The sequence below is a fragment of the Abramis brama genome (genome assembly GCF_963993115.1).
Source record: "Abramis brama genome assembly, chromosome: 5".
NCBI classification, from domain to species: Eukaryota; Metazoa; Chordata; class Actinopteri; order Cypriniformes; family Leuciscidae; genus Abramis; species Abramis brama.
Genome location: NC_139967.1, coordinates 42,643,246 through 42,658,453, shown reverse-complemented (window position 1 = coordinate 42,658,453; position 15,208 = coordinate 42,643,246). Strand labels below are relative to the sequence as shown.

General features: G+C 38.4%; 1 protein-coding gene across 1 annotated transcript in view; it reads right to left on the bottom strand.

Annotated features, from left to right (window-relative positions):
• Positions 1–786: 786 nt before the first annotated feature.
• Positions 787–15,208, bottom strand: part of castor2 (cytosolic arginine sensor for mTORC1 subunit 2) — an 18,142-nt gene continuing 3,720 nt past the window's right edge. The window contains exons 2-9 of the mRNA XM_084115383.1: positions 12,747–12,817; positions 11,307–11,500; positions 7,930–8,062; positions 6,013–6,136; positions 5,536–5,646; positions 4,189–4,271; positions 2,952–3,046; positions 787–2,857 (exon numbers count right to left, since the gene is read on the bottom strand). Coding sequence (XP_083971509.1) covers positions 2,792–2,857; positions 2,952–3,046; positions 4,189–4,271; positions 5,536–5,646; positions 6,013–6,136; positions 7,930–8,062; positions 11,307–11,500; positions 12,747–12,817 — 877 coding nt within the window. The 3' untranslated portion in view covers positions 787–2,791. The remainder of the gene's footprint in view (positions 2,858–2,951; positions 3,047–4,188; positions 4,272–5,535; positions 5,647–6,012; positions 6,137–7,929; positions 8,063–11,306; positions 11,501–12,746; positions 12,818–15,208) is intronic.

The following is a 15,208-nucleotide window of genomic DNA, read 5'->3' as shown; positions in this document are numbered from 1 at the left end:
GGTAATGGAAATTCATTACTCATATTTATTATTCATTATTAAACAAACATATCATTACTATATTACAATTCTATACAATTAAATATGTATAAAATAATCTTTTAAAAATGCAATAACTAGCTGATGAAATATTTTAGATTTATTATATAATGCACTGTAGATATCATGTTTCCAGGGCTGGAAAAGCGTTTTAAGATTCCTTTATGTGCAGGTTCTCCTTGACTGCGAGAACCCTGAACAAGTGGTCAAAGAAAATTTTAAAGAGAAGCAACTTTTAAAGACCCCGTGGTGAAAATAAAACGTTTTTTTTAATGTTCTTTATACGCATGCCTATGTGGTGTTTTTAATATGAAGTTGCACATGGTTTGTCTTAAAGCATAAGTCAACACCACTACTCTTCCTCCTCTGAATCAGTTTCCTCTGAATCCTATTATGGCTGAATTAAACCAGCATTTCCACTTGCCGTTGAGCAAGTGGATCAGATATTTTGATCTGCATATACTAAATGAGGCAAGGGTGTAGAGTTACATTCAAACTGTTTTAAGGCACAATAAAGTTATTTTCACAGGAAAAAACAACATTTAAATGTCATTTTGGGGATCAAAGATGAGTTTTAAGGGATACAATTATTGACTACAGGGGGACTTAAACTGATCATTTGGATAAATGTGTTGTTGGATGCCTTAAATATAAATGGCAGACATGCAAGAGCAGACTGGGTCTCAAGCCACTTCAGGAAAAACAAACAAAAAAGTAATTTAAAGTTATATTAAAATTCCTCTATCCTTCATAATCATGTACATTTTATTTGTACCAAACTGTACTGATAGATCACAAGGTTATAGTACCATTTATAAAGCAGTATACATTCTGAGGGAAAAATAAGGGAATAGTTGAAAGTCACCCTCTTTAATGTGCAAGTATAAAGGAACAGTTTCTGACCTACACTTTGTGTCAAGAGACAGAAAAAAAAAATCATGAAGGTAAAACACAAGCAATCAATTCATGACCTTTTCTGGTGTCTGAGCTGGTTTAATCAAATTCTCAAAATCAATCATTTGTATGGGTAGTTAGAAATAGCTTCAGCAAATATCACCCCACAGAAATCATTTGTAAATCACAGATATGACTAAATCTCTTTATAAACTAGACAAGAAATCTGCAATTGGCACATGGTCTCGCTTCGCATGGCGTAAACCCCCACTGTACGCTTAAGAAAACATGATTCAAACAGTGGAAAAAAGGAGAGTAACAATTGAATAAAATCAAACCTAAATACAAACTAAGCTGAAAGAAAAAAAAAAAATGTTTCACGTCTTTAATTGTCAGAGAACAAACAGGTCACCCCTTCTTAACACTGATAAATGTATGGTTTAGCAAATTTCTGCTTCATAGCTGATAGAAGAAAAACTTGTGGAAAGAGACACCCATCCATGTGTAAAGAGCAACGAGTGACGCCTTCTAAAAGAGACTCCTTCAAGGGGAAGAAACTCATCCCCGGTATTTCACATCAGAAGAGTAAGATCTGTAAGATAGACCTTAAATAAAGTGCAGACAAGGGGAGCTTGAAGGCCTAAACTAACGCCAGTGTCTGCGACACCTGACCTTAACTAACATTCAACGAACGACAGGTTTCCCCCAACAGTTTCCTCCGTGGATGAAGAGACAGCTTCGCAAAATACTCAAAAGAGCGAGTAGTGGTGAAGACGAAAGAGGCATTTTGTGCGATCGCAAGCGCGCAACGACTCCAGGGCGGAAATAAAAACGACGTCCTCATCAGACCAATCTTTTAAAAACAGTATACAGTAAACTGCACAATTCGTGTGTGTGTGTGTGTGTGTGTGTGTGTGTGTGTGTGTGTGTGTGTGTGTGTGTGTGTGTGTGTGTGTGTGTGTGTGTGTGTGTGTGTGTATTTAACCTGAACAAGTGCATGTGAAAGGTTTCACCTCACCTGAATCCTTTCCAAATGCTGCCAACTCGGTCGGGTGGACAGAAAACACATTGATTGTACTTTAAAGGCAAAAACAACAACAACAACAACTAATTCATTATCCAGCCACTTGGCATTGAAATGTGTATATAAGGATTGAGGTGAGGGGAAATAAACAAAAGCTCTAAATAAAAACGGGAAACTTTCCGAACGAGCGTGAAAAGCCTTTTTCAAAGACTTAACTTGTGACTGGACCATTTTGCAGAACGTTTAAAAAAAAACAATAATACCCTGAACCATCAAATTGCATCCAGAAAAACATCACGTTTTAGACGAGGAGCCTGTTTATGCCCCGTGTCTTGGCACTGCAAGGGAAAACAGGAAGGGGGAGGAGGGAACTAAAACTAAATCTCAAGATTCATTGGAGTACATTCTCTGTCCTCTAGGAAGAGGACCTGCCACTAATACATAATAGTTATTTTCAACGTCTTAAGAATTGCTATCTGAAGTCCAGGCCCTGTTGCCATGGTAAAATGACAAGGAGGAGTGGATCAGAGGAAGAGGGGTGGGGGAGAAAGAAGAAATGAAAAACACTGGATTCACACACTATCGCAGGGTCCCTGTAGAGGTGCTGGGCAGGGATTAAGGGTTTTCTTTTTCGCAGGAAACGGACAGGAAGTGATGTTGTCGCTCAATACTGACTGCAAGACTAGAGTCCCCCCCCCTCACTTATCCATTCCCCTTCAGATCCTTCTCCCATAACCACCCCCAGAAGCAGTCCTCGGGTAAGATCTTGGCACTTTTAAGAATTATAAGAAATCTAAATGTTTTCACGGACATGGGACCTTCTGTCCAATCACCTCACTGTCCTGTGCTCTCATTGGTCCTCAAGGCTCCGATCACGCTCTGGATGTTCTCCTCAGGAACCTGGGTGGAGCAAGATGGCTGGTGTTAAACATTGCCCTCGCTTTCTGAATATTAGGAGATGGGAAAGCGTTTATATGTGAATGCTGAAACTCACCAGAGCGTGATCGAACTTGAAGGTACTGATATAATAGGCTGGAATGTCAGCGGTCGCCAGCGGTTCCGATATCTGAGCCACAATGCCACATTCATCTGATGGAAGACAAACCACTTTCATTAGAAATTCAACTACCACATCCTCAAGTTTAAAATTGTGCATTTGATCTTATTTACTGAGGTGTACTGTGCTTAGAAGTGGGGTCATTTGTTCTGCAAATTTCACATGAGGGATTTTGCATTGGGTTCAGCTGGCCATGCAAATTTACTGCATTGACCGACCGACGGCTGCTTGGTTTGAAAGTGACTTGTGTGTGTGAGTTGTGCTTCATACATCGCTACACAATTGACAAAAGACGACGGACCCTTTTTTTGTCTACAATATTTGGCCGAACTTTGCTAATGTGACAAAAAAATGTGCAGAAAGCTAGATTTTTACAACCAAATAAAAGACGGGTGCTACCACTACAACATGACGGGGCTAAGCCTTTGCTAACGTGCTCTAGGGCCCTGTTTACACCTGGTATTAAGATGCGTTTTGGCGTTTGGATCACAAGTGGACGACACTAAATACAGGTGTAAACCGGGTCTAAAATGTTTTGAGCTTGTCCACTTTTAAACACTTGCAGAGGTAGTCGAAAACGCATTCGACCGGATTGCTTTCGTAGTGTAAACGCTCATGTGGTCGAATGTGTTCAAACAGCCACAAAAGACCGTCTACTCTCCGCCTACTGACCCAATGGGTAAAGATTATGGGAAGTGCGTTATACAGATGGGATTTAAACTTTGTCGGCTGGAGACCCAAGTTTGGGTTGAAGATGAAAAATGTACCAAGCACAATGTTCTCTCAACATTCCTGATTTCTAACACTGACAGCTGCAAGATCAAGGCGAACGTGTGAGCAGTTTGTTTTTCCCTCGTCTCCGGTCATGTTTTAAATTGCGCGAGCTTATTTAGTCTATTAGATCGAAAGATCTGAAAAAAAACCCCCATACATTTACCAGCCCATAGACCCTCCCCTCGAAGAAATCAGGACAGGAGTGGTTAAAAGTGTACAAAAGAGATGGATTAAAACCATCTTAATATCAGGTGTAAACAGGGTCTAAGTGTTTTAAGCACATTCTAGGTGGTTGATTAATGGTCCAAATCAAAAGAACCAACCCTCAAATTCTGGTTCCTAGATATTGCTCAGGTCAAAGGGATTTTCATTGTCACAGTAACAGCAAGCCTAAACTCACCAAACCCTAAGGGTTGTCCTCCGATGCGGACCATTTTCCAAAGCTCTCCTGATGCACTGGTGAAGAGGACGTTGTTTGGAAACCTGACAAGAAAAGAGCAGCATCTAAACCATATATAATGACAACAGAACAAAGATACTGTACATTTAATTAGAAATTGAAATCAGAAATGTATTCATGAAGCAAGTTACATTTTAACTGCACACACAAAAACATGATTCAACAGGCTACAGGATGGAGGTATTTTTAAACAGAATATTTAAAGAATAAATCTGATGAAACCACTGCAGACGAAGTTGAGTCAAAAGACAAAGAAATCCACTTTACAACTCATGCAGGTCCATAAGTGTCATTTAACAATGAACTGAAACATTCAAATCAATACAAAATGATGTTTGCAAGCCATTTTACTTTAATTCACATATAAACACTGATCGATGCACACAAAATATGGTAAACGGAAGCTGAAACATGCTTCAATGCACAAGCAGCAATGAGGTTTATCATCACATGTTACACAAACTATGGCTGAGCTTCTGGATGAACCAATGAGGTTTCATCTAAGGTTTTATTACTTTACAATGTCTTCATGAACTTTTTGCAGTGTCAAAGTTTTGGTTGTGTGGACTTTCAATGGAGGGACAGAAATCTTTCAGGTTTCATTAAAATATCTTCATTTGTGTTTTGAAGATGAACGAATGACACGAGTGAGTAAATTATGACAATTTTCATTTTTGGGAGAACTATGCCTTTCATGTGACATTTCCCTTTGAACAAGGAAAAGAGTTTGGGAATTAATTGGATCAAGAAAAGTGGGTGTTTAATACAAAGTGTGTAACAGGTGGCTGGAGGAAACGCGTTAGAAAAGAATAATGGAGTAGGTGAAGTCAGCCAAATTCAGAGGTGGTGCAAATTAGCAGGTTTTGATGAAAGCCTTTTCTCCTTTGGAATAGACCTTAGTTATGTTAGACGTCATATTGAATTCAACACGGATGAAAACGAGGCTCTGAAGGACAGACTTACAAAGGCACGCACTGTATAAAGATTAAGATCACATAACTTTTAAAACGGTTTCATAGAGTTTTTTCTTTTTTCGGAAAGAATTTTGTCAGCTGAACAAGCGTCATGTTGTTAAACAACAATACAGCCCACTGAACACACAGTATTCCATCCCTCACAACCTTGTTTTCATTCAGGTCAATATTAAAATATGGCGCTACTCTGACGAAGGTCTATATCATGCACTGATGAATCATCCACAAGACGAGGGGTGTGTATTGAGAATGTAAATGTGTTTTCATGCTGACTTTAATAGAGGGTGTTAGAGGCAGAGCTGTGTGGTCTAACCTCCGGGTCGTCTGCTCATCCATAACTAGAGAGATGTAGCCCTCGATCAGGGAGAAGGAGAAGAAACGGATGTGTCCAGAATCCTCGCTCTGCCCCCCGGTCTCTTTTGCTCTGTAATAAAGCACAGCAGGGATTCTAGTCATTACACAAGCTTCATTAGAGCTCAGCTGACACTTTTGCAAGGAATAGGAAAAACGGGAGGAGTGTGATAAAGGCCACTCTGATCTTATCTTTCCCTCTAAGGGTTGGCCTGATGCCACTGTCTGAGCAGTAAACAAGTTCAGCCACTATAAGGAAGGGCAAACTAGTACAAATGCACACTGCTCATCTTGTCTCCAGTCTTTTCTCCCGTCGTCACGTAATGCACTCCCTACAGCGACCTGTGTGTGTTATCATCATTCTCTAATAGATCTGGCAGATGGGTCTCGGTTATGGCCATATGTGAGCCAGGAGGAGAGGGTCGGCTGGAGCTCTTACCCGCCCGAGTAGAACATGACGTCCATGAGCAGCGTGGCCACCGAGGGCAGCGTGTCGGGGTCAAGGCTGGTAACGCAGAACATGTTACTGGGGCTGGAGAGTGGGTGAATGATTGGCCGAGGAACTGAGGAAAGGAAGAAGAGGAGAGTTGTTTATTTTACGATTATGTACTGTAAACATTCAGTCATTAACAATGCAGATCCAGGATGTTTCATGAAGGGATGTATCTGTAAACCTGACAAGTTGTTGTTTAACCCACTGGTGGTCTTACACTGAAAAATGTAATGTCTTTAATGCGGTGTCAATTTTTTACAAATATTTTATATTATTCTATTAAGACTCAAAATAATTAACATAATACGTTCATTCTTAAAATACGATGCTATTTTCAAGATAGTCTGCATGATTTATAACAGGAGCCTGAAACATTGCTTATATAGCTATTTGGCAACCAGTTAATATCACTTCCAGTCTAGGTGACACCAGTCACCAGGAAAGTCATTTCAGATGCAACAAGTTCTTTCTTTTACACTAACGTGCACCAAAGAATTGTGCACGATAAGATCAGGAATATATGTTCAGTTGGTCAAACATGACAGCCAAAGGCAGAAGCTGAAGCCTAACCACACCACGAACACTTTCAGCAGGTGTTTCTCTATTGCACTGACTGACTGCTGAATGTGGAAGTCCAAGTCTGTGCATCACGGTAGTAAAATACGGTCTGATCTAAAGGAACAGTTCACCCAAAAGGATAGAAGAGTATTTTCTAGAAAGAAGATATTGTGAAGAATGTTGGTAAACTAAACAGTTTTGGTGACCACTCAATTCCACCGTATGGACAAAAAAAACAAAAAACAACAACAGACATTTTGAAAAAAAATAATCATTTTTGGTTATCTTTAAATTTCTGAACTGCCTGAAACGAGTCGGCAGTAATTCCATGTTTTATTTCCTTGTTCGAACTGTAGGTTTGTAACAAATTTGCATAATGCGAGCCTATGGTCTTAATTGCCTGCCCGCAAATGACGTCTACTTTGACCCTCAAACACTGTTGTTGTACCCGAGACTGGAAGAGTTTGATTTGTTTGTCGAGAAGACGCTGTTTTCTGTTATCCATTATGCTATTTTAAAGGATCCTAATTTTGTTTCTTTCAGTCTCCTACAATAGATTCACATGCATCCAAGATCAAAAACACTAACTTTCTCATAATGTACATTGCAGCATCACCTCTTTTCTCAGTGTCTCAAACGGTTCGATCATGGATTCGGTCTCTTTAAACCCCTCCTTTCCGAGAGCCTACTCTGCTCTGATTGGTCAGATGGCCCATTCTGTTGTGATTGGTCTACCGCTTATTACAGCGTGTCGGAAACAAAACGACCATCTTAATTTCAACTCTGCAGGCTTCCCCATCACTCGTACATGCAGTAATATGAACAATAACGATGGAGTCAGTTTTATCTTATCAATTTGAGCCTGAGTCCTCATCTTTTGGAAGTGCAAGCAAAATGTCTTCTCGACATGCCGACAAACAAATCAAACTCTTCCAGTCTCAGCTACAACAACAGTGTTTGAGGGTCAAAGAAGACGTAATTTGCGGGCAGCCAGTAAACACCATAGGCTCGCATTATGCAAATTTGTTACAAACCTACAGTTCGAGCAGGGAAATAAAACATGGAATTACTGACTCGTTTCAGGCAGTTCAGAAATCACTTCTTTCATTTGGGAGGCAATAACTATTTGTCACACACTTTGAAACTTTGCAGACCTTTTACATTCACAAACAGCTACATTACACACTATATGAACGGTTATATCAGAAAAAGCATAATAAGGGCACTTTAAATCACGGAAGCATCACTTGGTACTTTAAAACGCCTTGTGTCGACATATACAAAGACTAAATGACTGATGGTTACCTAGTTTAGGCTTGACAAAACCATTGGTGACCCCAGTACTGTTGGCAGCAACAGTTTCTCCGTTGACAACCCTCAGCAGAGTGAATTCTGAAGACAGCGTGTGCATGACCATGGGCAGATCCCTCTCTCGAACCTATGGACAGAATCATACATCAGTATTTAGTTTTTATTTAATAAACATACTATAAGTGAGTTTCCAGGTTAAATGAGCTCAGGTGTTCAAGGTAAACCATTACAAAAATGTTTGCAGACAGTGCCAAACCCTGTTAGATAATAACATATATACACTCATTATGTACTGTGATATCTAAAACAGAGATGACAAATACCAAGCAAGTTATCTGGAAGCGCTTTATCCCTCCTTCTACAGTAGGGAACTGAACAGAGTACAAGCACAAACCTAATCAAACTTCTTTTTTTTGCATTTGGTAGAGACGTTCAGATGTTTCTGAATGTTTCAATGAAAACAGCATGAAAGTTCAATACACAAACATGCACAAGTAGAAATCCTTATTATATTAAACACAGCTTCTTCCATTTCCTTCAGTAACCAAAACAAGCTGACTCAAACACATCACACTCACAAATGAACATTCATTTGCATTTCAAACGCCACTACCAAAACCAGAATACATAACAGTAAAAACAATACATAAGGACGTCTTAAGCAACCAATTAAGCTGAACTTCAAAGTGTTCCAGTGAGGTCCTGATGGGTGCACTAAATGAGCAGCACACAGCTTTTCAAGGGTAATTATCTATGGATATGCGGTTTCCTTGGACTATTTTACAAGCTTATAAAAGCTCTAACTGTTATTAACTCATTAGAAAAATAAATATAGTCAAACAAGAGCAAACATTTTACATGGCTACAACAACAGGACAGGGCAAAAAATATACACACATTTAAATTTTGCTTGCAATATCACAAATATTACAATCATTTTAACGTGGCTTTTAAAATGATTTAGGTTTATGTTGTAATGGCATCTCGGATTTAAACTTCAGACGCAAAAATAGTGTTAGAGTTGGCAAGTCTGATTTATTTCTGTGAAACAGTTCAAACGGCCTGTTTGTAGTGAATGGATTCAAACAATTCGACAATTAGTTTGCATCATCACTCATCTGTTAAATCGGTTTCATTTTTACACGTTTTTAGTACAAATATGGACATATTTATAAAAAATATAAAAAATAATTATTTCTGGTCAGCGCTCAGATTTCATTAAAAAGATGTTCTGAAGATGAACGAATGTCTTACGGGTTTGACGGTGAATAATTAAATGACAGAATTATCATTTTTGGGTGAACTAACCATTTTAAAAAAATCATCAAGAGGCTGAAATATAATATCTGGTATATTTTAGGCCATTAAGTCAGTCCTTCCCATGGATGGAAATCTTAAATCCATCAACTCCTCAACATTCTCTTTCATTATTTGTTAGTTATCCAAACAAAGGAGACAACACTGTGCTCTAGGCCTGATAGGCCAGATACACACGGGGATTTCTGCTCTTAAGGTTTTGAGTAAGCAAGCCAAGAGTTGAGGATGAGAAGGAAATGTCCTCTCCAGTGGCCTAGCACAGGAGACAGGTCATCTCCTCTCTTTCTATAAAGCTCTGATTATTCCTCTGGCTGGGAGCATCTGGTGTGGAACGTGAACTTTCCGGTAAATTCCAGCAAGCGGCTGCTGATCCACAGGCTTTATCCTCTTTACATAACTACCCCCAGATTACCACCGCTCCCACATTTCTTGCTATTTTCATAAAAAGGCTCTGGTGACCGTCTGATAGACTGGGCATGTGTTCACAAACACACACACACACACACTCAGTGGAAATGTGCTGAGATGACAGCAGCTGGCTGTGGTCATGGTAGATGGGTTGGTTTAACGAAAAGAGAAGTGATGACTAGCTTAGTATTTACTGTAAGTGCAGTTCATGTTAAAAGTTTGCTCATCCAAAAGCAATGATCAGACATAATGCCATTATATGCCATGTCCTTATATAAAATTACAAGCAACAGTTTCAACCCTGTGTTTTAACTGCAGATAAGATGACATATTCAGACTACAGATCAAAGGGCTTCTTTTTATATAATCTGTCGCAATAGACTGGCTCATGTTTGTCATGTATATACTGCAGTTCTTTTTCTTATGATATTAATGTTTTTATCCTTATACTGGTTTTTAGTTCTTGATGTGCACATTTGTATCATTTCCTGAAGTTTAATTAATGAGGTTAGTTTAAGTGTAAACCCAGAACAAATCGGAGATGACTCCATGATTTACTATAATCACTCTCTCACATTAGCTGTGTTTCTATCCACCTATTGTTATATCGCATAAAAAAATGCTTGGTGAAAACGCCAAAATGCGCATACAAAACATATGCGCTCAATTGAGGTGGATATGTTTTTATCTGATAAGACGACGTGCATTAACTATGATCGAAACAAAATTACAGAATAAATCCCTCAATGTGCAACAGAAAAGCTGTGGATGTGATTGGAAAACTGGACTACCCAACGGATCGGTTTCAATGCACAGCATCTCAAATATTTTAGTTATTTTCAAATGCCTGAGAGCCAAAGTTTGTCATCAGATTAAATTATGTATAATGACCTTCCAGAAATGTCTCACATGATTGTGTTCCTAAACACCAGACATCTGAACGCAAGATAACATGACAGCATTTAGTGCAGTTTGTCTTCATGCTCTGAGGCGCAAGTAGGACAAAAAGAGCCACAGTGGCTTCCCTCGATTGCAGCAACTTTCTTTTTCATGACAGATATTTTGTGCCAATTTTCCAGGAAATTACGATTTTTGTTCTCTTGAACACATGGTATGGAAACGGTGCACTATTCGCAAATGTTTTATGCAATATTCCAATTTTCTGCAAGATTTTTTAAGTCTTTTTTTAGTTTAACTTAATTTATTTGAACAAAAATACAGTAAAAATTATGCAATATTGTGAAATACTATCACAGTTTAAGATATCTGTTTTCTATTTCAATATATTGTTAAATGTGATTTATTCCTGTGATGAAAAGCTGAATTTTCAGTATAATTCCTCCTGAGACACTTTCAAACACATTCATACGGAATGTTTGTTTCTCTTGATTTTCATGTAAAGGATTTTGCTACAATGCATGAAACTATTTCTGTAAATAAATATAAATTATGCTTACGTATGAATTTCCTTTTTCTCGTGTGCATATCACTTTTAAAAATATCTAAAGTGCTATTTATTTGTACGTCAAACATTTTGATGAGGAAAATGACTGAAAAATGTATTTGGTGGAAATGCACACACTACAGAGTAAAAAAAGCAGAGTTCATATCTTGCAATCTATAGCCTAAGCATCTATGACACTCACCAATATAAAATCAGTCTGGTATGTTGAGAGCATAAATACAGAGATATTATGGTCTGCCAATGGAGCGATGACTGATTTTGCGATTTTCGTTACTCCGATTGGCTGAGAGCTGGTGGCGCTCCCGCCCCCGGACACCACATTAAGAGCCAACCACGTCGCATCGGCCACACTGAGATACTCAGACTCCGGCAGCTCTGAAACAGACAAAAACAGAAGAACAAATGTCAAAAAAAAAGAAGAAAAAAAGAGTGGCACGAGCAATGAATGTGACGTTCTGATTATACTAACGCTCTTTGCTCGATCTATCTAAAGGTACTATATGAGAAGTCTTTCAAGACCCTATGAAATAGGTTTTTTTCCTGTGTTGATGTATTTGCTATTGAAACAGGAAGTTGGGGTGGGGCATATTGAACAGTTTGTCCCTTTTGTAAAACAACAAATAGCCTAGGCTTCAGTTACATCACTGACCTTGACATGATTTGCTAGTTGAAAAGGTGGTTTTAGTGAGAGGGACTTTCTGATTGTACAGCAGATTGTACTGCAACAGGAGTTATCGAGAGTTTTACTGTAATGTAGTGTAACTTGTAATGCAGACGCATGCTTTTTCTGTGAAGCTGCTTTAAAACGGTATGTATTGTGAAAAGCGTGGGGGTGTTGACGGACTCGATCTACTCCATCTGTGTTTTGATCATCGTTCTGAATCCCATCCGGACGTAGTCTTAGATTTTCTCAGCTTTTTGTTCAAAATGTAGCTTTTTTTTAATGAAACTTAACCACATTCAAGTGTTGATAAAAAAAGAAAAGAAAGAATACTGTTTAAAAGCAGATGATCTGTTCTTTCTTTTGACATATTGCATGTTCAGATAATACAACAAAATGTTCTGGGGGCCATGAAAGTTGTGAAAATGATCAAAAATGCTACTTTACAAAAAAATAATAAAGTGGCGGGGAAAGAGTTAAAAAGTGAATTTTGTTGACTCACAGCTTACAAACACTAATAGCCACAAAACTTAATTGATTTCATTAAATTGATAGCGTGTGAAATACGGGGGAAGATCCGGATCCGGGTGGAAAAGATGCCAACAAGCACAAATTTCAGGGGATTTTTAAATACCTGTACCTGTTTCGCAAGACAGAGCTTCTGGTATCCATGGCAACAAATGGGTTTCACCTCGGTAACCAGTGTGTAATGACATGGATTCACTCAATCAACCACAAAACCAAAGCCACTGACATCTTAACCCCTAGTAACCCATAATGGAAATGTGTGTGTTGGGTTGGGGGGGGGGTATGGCTGATGGAGCAATATGTGGTCAAACATTGGCAGGGAGTCGAGCTACAAGGAATTATAGAGAATCTGTGATACTTTACATGACTTAATCTTGCCTCGCTGCACTAAACCCAGTGCACTCTTAGTAAAAGAGTAACCACAACACCTACCTTTAAAGCCATCTTCATCCACGATGATGGTGTAATCCTCCGGAGTTTCAGTTAAACTAAAGAACTTACATCTGTGGAGAAGCAAAGAGAGAAAGAGATGGAAATTATGAGCCAAGAAGGAGCAGAGTTAATAACATATTCCTGAGAGGCTTTTATGAACATCAATGTAGTCCAACAGCCTCACTTTACAAGTCTATTGCCCAGGCTTTGGGATTTGAAGGATTAAACTTTGTCTCACCATTGAATGGACATGATTCATGAATGATAGAAGCTTGTTAAGGAGAGGTGACTTTTGAAAGCTACGTTTTAATCAAACAAAAGAATGAGACAAGCAACACTCATATCGAAGGACCAGAACATCATAGTGACTTTGGTAGCAAATGACTTGGAAACCACCAAGAACAGCTTAAAAACACACACAAAACACTCCAAGCTCAATGTATTCATGTTGGATTCATCAAACCTTAATAAAACTATAAATATTAAAGAGTAATAAATGTGAATGTAAACATCTTAATTGATTTCAAAAGTCATTTTTGCAAATGTAATGAATAATTAACTGACAAAAGTAACAAATAGTCTATTGCCCAGGCTAAAAAGTTATAAACTTTGGCAGACTGTTTTTAATGGACATAAATAGCTATGTTTCCATCCAACTATTTTTATGTGCATTTTGGGATATCGCATCAAAAACTGCTGGATGGAAAACCCAAGATGTGAAAAAAAAAGAAAAAAAAAGCGCTCATTTACTAAGATGGAAACACACTGACCATATAAATTCCTTGATGCGCATAAAAAAAATCATGTGACTTCGCGACGGGATGTCACGGCATAACTGGACCAACCAGCGGACCGATCTCATCGCACAGCACCGGAAATGCTGTTTTGGTCTTTTGGGAATGCCTGAGCTAAGTCTGTCGTCAAAGTGGTTCAGTATAATTACCTCCCAGAACGGTCTTGCACGACTGCGTTCCCAACAGATAACACATTTATTTTGTTTTGTCTGCGCGCTCTGAGACACAAGTAGTTCATTAAGTAATTTTTTAAGTAATTAACACTCATATCCATGTACCAGTGGCTGGTTGAATGAACTGATCAGACTAGTCGTAAAAGTTAATCTACATTTTTTCTCTAAGACTATTCCTAACTTTTAAGTTACATAAAAAGGTAGATCTGTCTAATTTGAATTAAGACACAATCGCTTTATATGATGAACAGATTTAATTTAGGCTTTTATTCACATTTAAACATTGATCAGCGAGCCTGCTTGATGCGTGAGAGCAAACCTCATTGGTTCACGCAGAAGCTCAAACGTGCTGCGTAACACAAGATTGAACCTCATTGGTTCTCACATGTCAAGCGAACATGCTTGAGCTTCTGTTTACCACAACTGATGTGTGCGTTGATCAATGTTTATATGTGAATAAAAGCCTAAATTCAATCTTTTTATATAAAGCGATCATGTCTCTTCAGAAAATTTGGACTAAACTGCTCAGTTCATAAGGATTATGATTCTGAACTTTTTGAAGTGTCATTTTTAATTAATTGAAGAGCTTTTGTGACTGATGTTTACAAAGTGTACAGGCATAATGCAAGTGGGTTTTGGTGACTGTAGGTGTTGGCTGCACCATCTTGTGTTTTTAATATAGAACTTGGTCTTTTTCAGTTATAATAAATACAGGTTGTTATTGTTTTGGTGAATGCCTGTTTTCTTAGATCATAAAAAAAGTGTGCTCCTTATGAAAATGTTCTGGCGACGGCCCTGCTCACACAGTATAATTTATTTCACCAAGATGACAAAATAGGAAAGATATATCTGAGCTGCATGTGCATGTGCAAGCATAACCAATAATACACTGCTGCACAAATGCCATGTAACCGCAGCTGGCTCATAAAGCTGCGTGTACATGGCTCCAGATACCAGGTATGGAGTAGTCCTTATTTATGAGCCTGTCCACCCACATACTGTATCATTTTGCCTCTAGGGGAAGGAAGGCAACTTGTTGACTGGAAAGCAGCATCTTATCTGATACTGCAAAAAGTTGTGCTGGGTGACTTTTTTTCAAGGTTTTTGCAAGCTGTTGTATATTTCTGGTGCCGCTGTGTCACTTAACTGACTCATTTAAAAACCCTTTTTAGCTAGAGGTGACATGACACAGCATATAGAAGTACAGAAAGTTGTATTAATTCAAGCACAAGGCCTAACAGGAAATGCTCTGCTGGGTCATAACCAGTGTTGGTCAAAGATACTTTTAAAAGTAATGCTTTACAATATAGCGTTACTCCCTAAAAAAAAAAAGAAGTAACTAATTGCATTACTTAGTTACTTTTTATGGAAAGTAATGTGTTCATTACTTTTTCTCACCTGGGCTGGGCTTGCATGTTTGTTTGTTAATAACAAAAAAGGTTTTGGCAAATGTAAATGCCCTTTCACACCAAAGGTGAAATGAATAAGCCTCAGT